This window comes from Carassius auratus, chromosome 28 (assembly GCF_003368295.1).
Source record: "Carassius auratus strain Wakin chromosome 28, ASM336829v1, whole genome shotgun sequence".
Classification (NCBI taxonomy): domain Eukaryota; kingdom Metazoa; phylum Chordata; class Actinopteri; order Cypriniformes; family Cyprinidae; genus Carassius; species Carassius auratus.
Genome location: NC_039270.1, coordinates 22841103 through 22853032, shown reverse-complemented (window position 1 = coordinate 22853032; position 11930 = coordinate 22841103). Strand labels below are relative to the sequence as shown.

The window sequence follows — 11930 nt, the reverse complement described above, 5'->3', positions numbered from 1 at the left end:
AAATAAAGTGTAGTGCTTTAAATATAAACGGTACGTTATTCTTCCATCAAGCAATGTAGTTTCTTGATGGAAGCAACACACAGAAGTAAACAAATGTGTAATGTTTAATTTAGAACAAACAACAGAAATCAGACAAATCAGAATCAATATCCGTTTTATAATAATGTTTTAATTATAGCAAATAATGATACTACTACTAATAATAAATATCGGCAAAATGTAATAATAAATCCGTCTTTGTTTTGACCATGGCAAATGGTGGTACGTTTGACATTCTAAACGCAACCTGCAAAGGCTCATGTTTATAAGCGATAGGAGTAAGAAGATATGGCAACACAGAACACAAACTATTTTATTCGCTCACGAGTTTAGACCAATGAGAAGACACGCTTCCAACCTTTGGTCCAATAGGAGCACGTGGACGCCGCGTCGTTCCCTGACTCGAGCCACCCCACTGCGAGACGAGAAGAATAAATGCGTTACGTCCCTCAGTCTTGATGATAGCTGGAAATTTGACGATATAGAAAAGTGAGACCCATACAATTTATTAGCACAGGGTAAGTTCAACATTTATATTGTATAACTTACACAAGCACACTGAGGCTCTGTGCTCTGTTTATCGTAATTGAAAGCTAATCATGTCGCTCCGTGGCTAACTAAAAGGTACCTGGAATGCCACATTTGTTTGTACAATAATAACTGCTTATTAAAAAATATCTGTGTTGTATTAGTAAATGCACGTCTTTAATGCTGCACACTAAACGAGCAAAGCCAAGGTGTTATGTTTTATTTACAAACGTATGCAGTTATACAGACAATCTCTTTTATATCCGAGCACTGTTCTGTGTAAGTGTCTGCTGAAAACTATGGTATTGAAGAATTCATACAGTATCAGGGCAGAAAAAAATAAGTTGTTTTTTGCTTCTAGTGTCATGTATCTTATTATTTTTATTTATTTTTTCTTAGTAGATTTGTACTCTTTATTTGTTTGGGAAAGTATTGCTACCTGTCATCACCATCTCCAGGATCCATGTCTTTTTTGGTGAGTGAACTTGATTGGTTGTCAAAGTGACTGATTTTTTTTAATTTGCATGTACGTTAAATCACCATGTTTTCTCACTTTCTCTCAGCGCTGGGTGTCAGAGAAACTCAGTGTGGAAAGCCTGAGGGATCTGGAGTTATTTGGAGGTGAGTTCAGTCTTGCAGCGTCTCATGTCACTGTGCTTCTCGTACCTTTATCAGCAAACCTCACCCGAGCTTTATCCCACATTATCCAGGTGAATGTGAAGGGGAAAACCAGGAAAATTTGGTTTCTATTACACACTCATATTTAAAGATTTCTCTGCAAAATTTAAAGGAACAATTGGCCTATCTTGAACTTGTCAAATGGAATAATACACATTTTCTGGACACAAATCCCCCTCATAGTCAGCTTTGCAGGCCTATAACAAAAGAGTAGCTCTACACATGCAGATTACCCATGATCACAACCAATCAGTACTTTTACAAAAGCAAAAATGCTGCTTTTGGTTCGCTATTTGTTTTGCGTGTGCTTTATGAAAGGTTTTGTGAATTTAATATTGTCAGTCAGTCTCTTTGAGTTTTTGTCGTAAATGTGTTCTGCGGTGTGTGGGGTGACACTGCTCTTTAATAAAAGTGCAGCGTTTGTGACTAATGATGGCGGTGACAGCAGAGTCTGTGTGTCCTTGTGTCTGTGAGGCTTTCATCTCTTCCTGTGGTGGTGTATCTGTATGTAAGGCTGGCTGTGATGTAGTGTTATTGCTAGGTGTTGATGGATTGCTTCTGTGGTGGACTGACAGCTGAGTCACTGCAGCCTAACAAGGGGTGGACTGATCTGTAGGGCAGCTCTAACACTGCTGAAGCTGTATGAAAATCTGCTGAAATCTGTATATTAGAATAATACCGCATGTATTTGTGGATTGTGGGATTTTACTTATACTAGTTTACAGGGAAATCCAGATATCAAATGTGATAGCTTTTGATGCCAGTTCTTTTGGATAGTATTTGGTGTGCATCAGTATTTATTTAATCCAGATTTTTTACCTATTGAGTTGCAATACATTAGTCAATATTGAACACTGCTGTTCAAAAGTGTGGGGTTAGTAGGATTTATTCTTCTTTTGAAGTAAATAAATTAATACTTGTATTCAGCAAGTAAATGTGCAGTAAATTGATTGTAAGGACATTAATGTATATTTCAGTAAATGCTGTTCTTTTGAACCTTGTCCATCAAAGAATCTTTAAAAGGCATCAAGGGTTCCACAAAATATTAAGCACAACTGTTTTCAGCATTGATATTAAGAAATGTTTCTTAAGCAACAAGTATTGGAAGCATATTAAAATGATTTCTGAAGGATCACTTGACCCTGTAGACTAGAGTATTTACTACTGAAAACTTTGCCAACACAGAATTTTTTTTTTAGATTATATTTCAATTGAAAAAAGTTAGTCTATTCTAAATTGTAATCATATTTAACAATATAACTTTTCTTACTGTATTTTTGATTAAATAAATGCAACCTTGACAAGTATAAGAGACTTTGTTCAAAAACGTAAAAAAAAAAAAAATCTTACTGATCCCATGTAAACTGCAGTTGTGCAAACTTTCATGTAAATATGAAAAGCATTGTTTTGTGCAATTCTTTAGTTTGCATGATCTTGCTGACATGGGTCTTGTTCTAATTTAATGCCATGTAGTTTTGGCTTTGTTAATTATATATATATATATAATTATTATTATTATTTATTTTTTTAAGTGTATAGCCAGTATCATGATAGTCTGAGTGTTACATATTTCCGAATATCAATAAGGTTTTAATGGTTCCTCTGTCTAAGATGGTGTATAATGCATTAAGGGATTTATTTTTTTAGGTGTTGCAACTTGTTTTTTGGTATATCTGCTTTCACTCATTTTGCTGTTGTCCATAATCACTGCTCCATGTCTGCTATAGTGATGCTAATTTATGTTTGCTATTGGCTGTCATGTGTTCCATGGCAATGAGTCAGCTCAGTCAAGAGTTGATATCCAAGTTTATGTTCAATAATAAAAAAAAAAAAAAAAAAAATATATATATATATATATATATATATATATATATAAATATAAGTAAATATAAGTAAATTTAAATAAAAAACCCTTTTTTTTTGATGGCTTATCATTTTGTTGTTGAATTGAATGCTCAATTAATATAAATACAATTTCTTCTTGCTCAAATGATTTGTATCATTTAGTATATGCAGTATGCCATGATATAGATTATAATATGCATGAAAATAATTTTGACTAAGGGAACAGAAAATACAATTATAAATGTGTATCAATGATATATATCTATTTGTTACATTTGTGAGAACCACTTTAAAGGCAGATTGTTTGTCTGTATGTGTGTCTTTTGCGTCATTTACGTCATTTCTCTACGCCAGAGCAAGCTCAGGCAAGCCCACTAAGGAAAGTAAGTGCGGAATATCTTCCAGCTTTTCCATCCACCTGTTGGTGTGGGTGTGTGATAGGTGTGTGTGTGTGTGTGTGTGTGTGAGAGAGAGCATCTGAGATGGTGTGTGCTTGTGTAAGTGTGAAAACATGAGCTCAATGGTTTGTGTGTGTGTGCTCGGATGTATACATCCCTTGTGGCCCTGTGTTTGCCTGCATGCGTGAGGTCTCATAAAACTCTCCGGGTACAGTGCTTTATTATTGTGCTTGATAAACCAAAGGGAAATGAAAACTTCGGGTTCAGTTTCTCAGTAATGTAATACTTGTATCATAATTAAGTATTAAGCCTGAAAGAAATATTAATTTTAAAGAGCGGGTACAAGAGATATGCAGACGAGTGAGATTAATTCTGCACTACCCGTCATTGATGCAATATTAGGACATCTCTCTTATGAAATTGCCTCATAAGAGATGTCAAAAAGAACAAACCAACACCAGGAATAAAGGTGATGTTGTCATTGGTCACCACATGGAGTCCTCCTGTCAAAGCCTGGGCTTGCTGCACGGCTCACTGAAGTAGTTCTGCCTACATTATAAAGGGCATAAAATGATGTGGTTTATGAATTGCCACAGACCTGCATGATCTCCACTGACAGATGCTCTCATCGTATGTGTGAGGAATTAATATTCTTATCTGTAAGTTCAATGGCAGAGGGAATGGATGCTTTGATGTGAGTAAAAAATAAATATATATATATATATATATATATATATATATATATATATATATATATATATATATATATATATATTATTATTATTATTTTTTATTTTATTTTATTTTTTAGTTTATGGGATCATGCATATCTATAACCAAATGCAACACAGTGAATTGTAGTTTATTTGATGCTTATAACATGCTTTTGCAAATACGCAGTTTTGTGAAGGCATTCCTGCTGCCGGTTTCGACTTCTCGGTCTCGTACTGAGTCTCAGAACAGTTGGACCAAATCTTTAATTAGCCGTAATCTGCCGATCCTCAGTGCTTGATCTGTATGATTCTCTGAAGAGCTTTGCAATGGCTGGGATTTATCAGTGTATAAAAACCCTTCCCCTCTTCAAAACCAGGTTGGTTTGTGCTGTTATCACAACAGTGGCATCAGTGTCTGTGATTTGTACGTGTGTGTGTAATCTTGAAATGTTTCCTAATTCACTCAAACTGACATTGATGGTCGTAGTATATTTGGTTGATATCCCAAAATACTATGATGCATTTGAAGGAAAGCTAACATGCATTTAAAATGTATGCTACCCGAACACTGCATAGTGACATCAATCCTGCCACAAACACAGTCACATTTATATTTCACTATATTGTAACTCCCTACGATATCTATGTACAGTGAGTCAAAAAGTATTTGGACACTCGCGTTATGCTTAAAATATTTGCATTAGAAAGAAAATATCAAAAGCATTTATTTGATCAAAAGAGGGAAAAAAAGTATTATTGTGGAAAATTATACTTATATATTTTTCTTTTATTTTACACTGATAGCAAAGCAGAATTTTCAGCATTTATTTACAAAACAAAAATCTTTTGTAAAATTATAAAGGTCTTTAATGTCACTATTGATCAATGTAAATGCATCCTTGATAATTAAAGCTATTCATTTCTTTTTTTTTTCTTTTTTTTTTGTGGCCCTTTTGAACAGTAGTGTAGTTCATCATAGATCAGATAATTCATCACATTCTACTAATGTCTGACCACTAGAAAACTGTCCAAGTATGCTTCGTCTTAATTTTGCACAGTTTATCTATTGTTTAATCTTAGAAACTAACAAGCTTCTTTTAATGAAGTGTTTTGCTTGGAAAGGTGAATAACCACATTACTTTTAGATGACATTTGGTCATTTCATACGTTTGTAAGTGTGAATTAAGTGTTGAAATACTTTGTTGGCTCACTGTACCCACAAACCACTTTCACAAATGCACCTTATGAAAAATTACAGTAATAATTGAATTGAATAATTGAAGTATGTTAAAAGGTTTTAATTGTGTTCCAATCTGCTCCCTAGTGTCTCAGTATTTGGTAGGGTCGCTGTGATTTTTCCAAGTAAGACATGTTCCTGGATCAACATCTTTTGATGTTCCTGGATCAACATTATTGTCCAAAAATATAGACTTAACCCAATCCCCACCCCTAAACCTAACCTTACCTATAATTTATTCCTAAAATCAGTTGTAAATGATAGCTGATTAACAAGGGTTTAGAAGCACCTAACTCTGATTGTAAGCCTAAAAAGGGTATTTTCTGAAAAGTTATATCTCAATTCTGATTGGTTGATTGGAATGTTGTTCCAGGATCAACAAAGATTTTGATCCAGGAACATGTCGTACTTGGTGAAATCACGTTCACCATTTGGTAGATTCCGACCCATTGTAATGCCTGAGTTTAAGTTTAAAATCTACTCTCTGACATCAGGAAGTGGATTGAGATGCAGTTGTGGTCATTTTGACTAATGACTCTGTTCTTTGGCTTAGGCCCATGAGGACAGTCAAGAGTCTCTGAGCCCTCTCCCACACAGAGACACCATGGGAAGCTTCCTCCGAGACAACAGCGCCTATGAGCTGCGTGCGGTCATCGGTGAGGCCAGCACTAGAACAGCTCTAGATCTCTGTGAGGAGCGTCTGTGACTCCTCCAGCTGATGGTGATCTGTGTCTGTCTCTGCTTGTGAAGGTCGAGGTTTGGAGGACTTGATGACCGTGAATCTGGCCAGGTATAAACCCACAGGGGAGTATGTGGCCATCCGCCGCATTGACCTGGATTCCTGCACCAATGACATGGTCAGTTACGTACAGGTCAGTACCGGTCACAGCAGGCCTTCTCTCACCATTTATCGGAGATGGACCATTCATATTAAAATGGCATTTTATTATATATTTACAATTTTGTCATTTTATTTATTTTTATTATATTTACCAGAATAATTCAAATAATTATAATAGTTAATATACCATATTTTTCGGGCTATAAGTCGCATCTGAGTATAAGTCGCATCAGTCCAAAAATACGTCATGATGAGGAAAAAAACGTATATAAGTCGCACTGGACTATAAGTCGCATTCATTTAGAAACCAAGAGAAAACATTACCGTCTACAGCCACGAGAGGGCGCTCTATGTCTTCAGTCTAGACTACAGGAGCACTGAGCTGCATAGCGCCATCTCGCGGCTGGAGACGGTAATGTTTTCTCTTGGTACATTTCTCTCAGATCATGTCAAATTAATTTGGATAAATAAGTCGCACCTGACTATAAGTCGCAGGACCAGCCAAACTATGAAAAAAAGTGCGACTTATAGTCTGGAAAATACGGTATTAAAAATATAAAGGTTTGAGACACAACTGAAATAGGCAATATACATTAATAAGATCATTGATAATTTTATATATAGAGAGAGCGATTTAGTACAATAAAATTACTGTTATTTAGTATTGTTTATATACACTAGCATATTATACTATTTTAGCATTTTAATTAGCTTGTATTTTTATATTTTCAGCTTCCATTTTTTTTTCATTTTTGGCTTTTTTAGTGGTTTTAATATAAATGTGTTTAAATATAATTTATTTTGATTTCATTTTTAGCAATTTTGCTTACTTTAACTTATTTATTTGAATTCCAAGGCAACATTTCGAATTTTCATTTTGCAACTAATATTTATATTTTGTTGTGTTTTATTTGTATTTCAGTTAACAAAAACAATTTGAAATAGTTAAGTTAAGAAATAGATTTAGTTAACAATAATAACACTGATTCAGTGTGAAAGTGTAATCCAATTTGTGTTTTGAGAGGTGAAGTGTATTGGTGCAGAATCAGAACAAATACTTAACTAGTTCTTTAGTCCTGCATGTTGTCACATATGCATTGCAACCAGTTTGTGTGTTTTCTTCTGAAGGGAGAGCTCCATGTGTCTAAGCTGTTCCACCACCCCTGTATCCTTCCGTACAAGAGCGTCTTCATCGCTGAGAACGAGCTGTGGGTGATCACACCCTTCATGGCCTACGGTTAGCGGAGATGTTCTGCATCAGTCAAGTCTAGACCGCTGTGTTTTGCTTACCGTTCATATGTGTTTCTCTTTTTCATCAGGATCTGCACGAGACTTGATCAGTACACATTTTACTGATGGTTTGAGTGAGCAGACGATAGCCTACATCCTGCTGGGAGTGCTGAGAGCACTGGAGTACATACATCAGATGGGCTACGTTCACCGGTGAGGAACACATATGATGACACATTATGATTAGTTCTTCTTATTAGTCAAACAGGTTAATAAATCAATAACCTCTCCAGACTGCCAGTCTGATGTCTGTAATGTAGATGATTGATCATCTCAATATGTGTCTATAGTAGTGTGAAGGCAAGCCACGTCCTGATTTCAGCCGATGGACAGGTGTATCTGTCCGGTCTCAGGAGTATCTTCAGCTTGATCCGGCACGGTCAGAGAGCACGAGTTGTATACGATTTCCCCCCGTACAGTATTAAAGTACTACCGTGGCTCAGTCCAGAGGTTCTGCAGCAGGTACGATTAATATATGCCTCCCATCTCAAGTTTGGGTCAGTTAGATTTTTTTTATTAAACTAGAACTGTGTATAATAAAGTGTTTCTTGAGCACCTTCTTCAGCATATTAGAATGATTTCTGAAGGATCATGTGACACTGAAGACTGGAGTAATGATGCTGAAAATTCAGCTTTGTTATCGCAGGAATAAATCACATTTTAAAATATGTTCAAATAGAAAAATGTAATAATATTTAATAATGTTTTTAATCAAATAAGTGCAACGTTAATGAACATGAGAGACTTCTTAAATCTTAGAGACTTTTAAACAGTACTGTATACTGTCTAACACACTGGATATTATATTATATTATATTATATTATATTATATTATATTATATTATATTATATTATATTATATTATATTATATTATGTGTACTACAGAATCTTCAGGGATATGACTTCCGCTCAGACATTTACAGTTTGGGCATCACTGCATGTGAGCTAGCTAATGGACACGTGCCCTTTAAAGACATGCCTGCTACACAGGTAAGGAAACGCCTGCTTTTTATTTATTTTATTTTTTTCCCTCCTTTTTATCTTACATTTACCTTGATATACGTTCTCTTTGCATGTGTCAGATGTTGTTGGAGAAGTTGAATGGTACAGTCCCCTGCTTGCTGGACACCACCACCATCCCACCTGAAGAACTGAGCATGAAACCGTCCCGCTCCGGGGCCGACTCTGGGATCTGCGAGGGCCCCGGCGCCGGTGGAGCTCGCCACCCTAATGGAGAGCCCTCATCCTCCTCCGGAGGAAACCCGTACAGCAGAACATTCAGTCCTCACTTTCATGCCTTTGTGAAACTTTGTCTACAGAGAGATCCTGAGAAAAGGTAAATATCTCACAATTTAGATTTATTTAGAAAGAAATAATTGAAAATTCTGTCCAAATGATTGTCATTGTTTTGTGGAACACAAAGGAATGGACTGACCACTCGTTACTTTATAATGAAAGTGATCCAGGCTCCTAACTGTAGCATAAAAAGCTTAGCAAAATTAATGTATACTTTTGTGCTGTCATGTCTTCCCACAGACCCTCTGCCAGCTCTCTGATAGGACATTCCTTCTTCAAACAGGTGAGTCTTGCCTTCTTCAGAGGAAATATCAATCACAAAATGTCATCTGATGTTTATCAAAGATATCAGTGCAGGCAAACATAATTTGTCTTAAGCTAACAACACAAACAATTTTAATATTTGATTAGTTTCGTGAGTTCCTTGTTTGTTCTGAACAACATTTGTTGATCATCCAGATAATGACAACAAGGTAAAGTTCACTTACATTAATATTTAATGGGGTGTGATGAATAAAGAACTATTTAATGAAATAGCTGTTGAAATTGAATGTTTCAAAAATGATTGCTTTTACAACATTAACATTTATTTTCCTGTTTATTGAGTTGAAGCTGATCTGTAAATTATAAGTGCTATAGTAATAAATGCGACTTGACTCAGTGTATTGTTGTGGTCTGTATAACATTATAATATCATAGATCAAGCGCAGACCATCCGAGGCTCTTCCTGAGCTCCTGCGTCCAGTTTCTCCAATCAGCAGCCTAGACTGCATGCAGCCTCAGGATTCTCCCACTGGATTGGCCAGTCTGGAGTCTGATCTCAGCCAGCTGGATGTGGATGACTGGGACTTTTGACATGAAACAGATGAGAAATGAAGGGCCGATGGATTGGACAGAAAGGGAGGAGGCACTGTACGACTCTCAATGAGAATTGATTGTTTTTGTCGTGTTTTAAGGGAGAAAAGGGGAAGGCTGGTGCTATGTGAATGTGATATAGACATTACAAAGAGCTTCAAAGATGTGACAATAGACTCTGGGATGTTTCTTGTTGTCTTTTGTGATTTGTGTAGATCGCTGAAACTACAAGGACTGACTATGAAAAGAGAAATGAAAAACCAGCAGCCGCCATAGCCTTGCTAATGCATTCAGAAGCATGAACTGAAACCTGAGGCACACACTGCACACACACTTACTGACTGGCCATGTGACGATGGTGATCACTTCAGGCTACTGAAGCCTGTTCTGTGTGTTTCACCTGAACTAATGACACTCTATGAATGTCTACCAGCTTACAGCAAAACAGGTTCACAATTGAATTCCCATGTCTCCTAGTATATTTGTCCAATGAAGCATAAAGAGCTGTCAGTAAAGTCAACCTAAACATCTAACTATTCAAGTTATGGATGGACTGTGGGGATTTAAACTATAAGGTTTCTTCTCACAGCACAAATGTTGATGCCACCAGAAATAAGCTAGAGGACAAGATTTCATTTTTGCCTGCTATCTGGTGTAGTTATTAGTTTTATATCAGCTGCAGTTCTGCTGAGATTCATTTCTGTTCTTGGCATGCATTACCGGGAGGAAGTACTTCAGTGGACCGTTTGTGTATTTTCAGCATATTTACCTCTTGGTCAAATTGAATAAATGTTGCAACTGCACAAAAGTCAGCCCTTGTTTGTTGTTTTTCCAATGCTGTTTGTTACATCACAACCCATTTGGAAATACAGCTTCTGCAATGATGGTTTCTATAGCATAATATTCAGTTTATAATAGGGAATGCACTGATACGTTTCAGATTTAAGCTGATAATTCTATTCATGTTACGGCCAACAACTAATAAATGGCAGATATTCAAATTCTATACTTATTTACCTAGAATCAGAATCAGAATCAGAATGAGCTTTATTGCCAGGTATGTACACATACGAGGAATTTGTTTTCGTGACAGAAGCTCCGCAGTACAACAGAATGACAGCGACAGAACATAAAACACATAATAAAAGAATAAAAAATACAAATGAACAAACACAAAAAAAAAACAATAATAATAATAATTTTAAATTCTAGGCATGTAGTTACAATATAAAATATTTTTGATATCTGGATAAGATTATATTTAACAATGTAAAAAAAAACTTTTAAGTTTTCCAGCATCTAACAACAATCAGCAAGGTTAATGCCCGGTGGATTCTAATTGGCTGTCAAGATTTTTAGCCTTCGTCAGCTTAATTTACAATGATATTGTTGCTTTGTGTCATTATCATAATAGTTTTTTTGTGTGGCCTTTCCTGTTCTCATAGAACGATTACTAAAAAAAAAAAAAAAAGTCATGAAAAACGTTCTAGAAAAGTATGTTTATTTCAAAGGTTTTAAAAATGTAGAACTTGGAGGGAATCTGACTAACAAAAGTAAAATACGGAAGGGGAAGTTGTGTGGCACTAGCCATCTTCATCTGAGGGAGGCTGGTCATCAGCTGCCTGTTGTTTCTGCATCTTAGCCATGAGCTCTGAGAAAAAGAAAAAGAAAATAGCTTCTTATTCTTAATTTCAAATAATATAGTCTATTAGTGAGTGAAAAATCAGAGATCTGGCAATTTTGGTGACCACACCTTATTTGTGATTAATGTTAAATCATTTTCTCCAAAAGTTTGGGGTCAGTAAGATCTTTTTTATGTGTGGTTTTGAAGACATTTTGTGGAAACCGTGACACGTTTTTTTCAGGATTGTTTGGAAATATTATGTAAGATCATTGCTCAATAAAAGTATACATTTCTTTCAAAACCAAAAATCTGACTGATCCCAAACCTTTGTTCAATTCAAGGATAAATAGATAAGCACCTGTGGCAGGGTTGAAGACGTCTGGTCTGCTGATTGCAAACATAGCAGTGCTTTGTTTAGCTTTAGTGCTGGAGAGCACAGGCCTCGCAGAAAACAAAGACATTATACTTCTGAACAGACAATGACATACTAGTTCCACAGTCAAATATGTGGCTATGACATACAAACACAATGTTAAATTATTTAGATATGAGAAACTAAAGCAAAATAATGTGGATTTGTGTTGT

The 11930-nt window shown here is 35.8% G+C and overlaps 1 protein-coding gene across 4 annotated transcripts; it reads left to right on the top strand.

Moving 5' to 3' along the window:
• The first annotated feature begins 423 nt into the window (after positions 1–423).
• LOC113047202 (STE20-related kinase adapter protein alpha-like) lies at positions 424–10533 on the top strand. 4 transcript variants are annotated; one of them, XR_003276222.1, is made up of 14 exons: positions 424–557; positions 970–1042; positions 1131–1188; positions 3445–3473; positions 5992–6094; positions 6189–6310; positions 7408–7516; positions 7599–7722; positions 7860–8031; positions 8456–8560; positions 8653–8906; positions 9107–9149; positions 9566–9778; positions 9937–10533. XR_003276222.1 is itself a non-coding variant. In XM_026208525.1 (13 exons), exons 2-13 carry the CDS (start codon positions 1031–1033, stop codon positions 9719–9721), a joined length of 1287 nt encoding a protein of 428 aa, XP_026064310.1. In that variant the 5' UTR covers positions 424–557; positions 970–1030; the 3' UTR covers positions 9722–10533. The 4 variants fall into 4 exon arrangements, 3 of the variants coding, with proteins under 3 accessions (XP_026064310.1, XP_026064311.1, XP_026064312.1); XM_026208525.1 differs by having other exon boundaries at positions 9566–10533; XM_026208526.1 differs by having other exon boundaries at positions 427–557; positions 967–1042; positions 9566–10533.
• The last annotated feature ends 1397 nt before the right edge of the window (positions 10534–11930 follow it).

Coding starts and splice junctions, on each gene's coding strand:
- LOC113047202 (XM_026208525.1), top strand. Junction 6,095..6,188: donor TGAGCTGCGTGCGGTCATCG/GTGAGGCCAGCA, acceptor CTGCTTGTGAAG/GTCGAGGTTTGGAGGACTTG. Junction 8,561..8,652: donor AAGACATGCCTGCTACACAG/GTAAGGAAACGC, acceptor TGCATGTGTCAG/ATGTTGTTGGAGAAGTTGAA.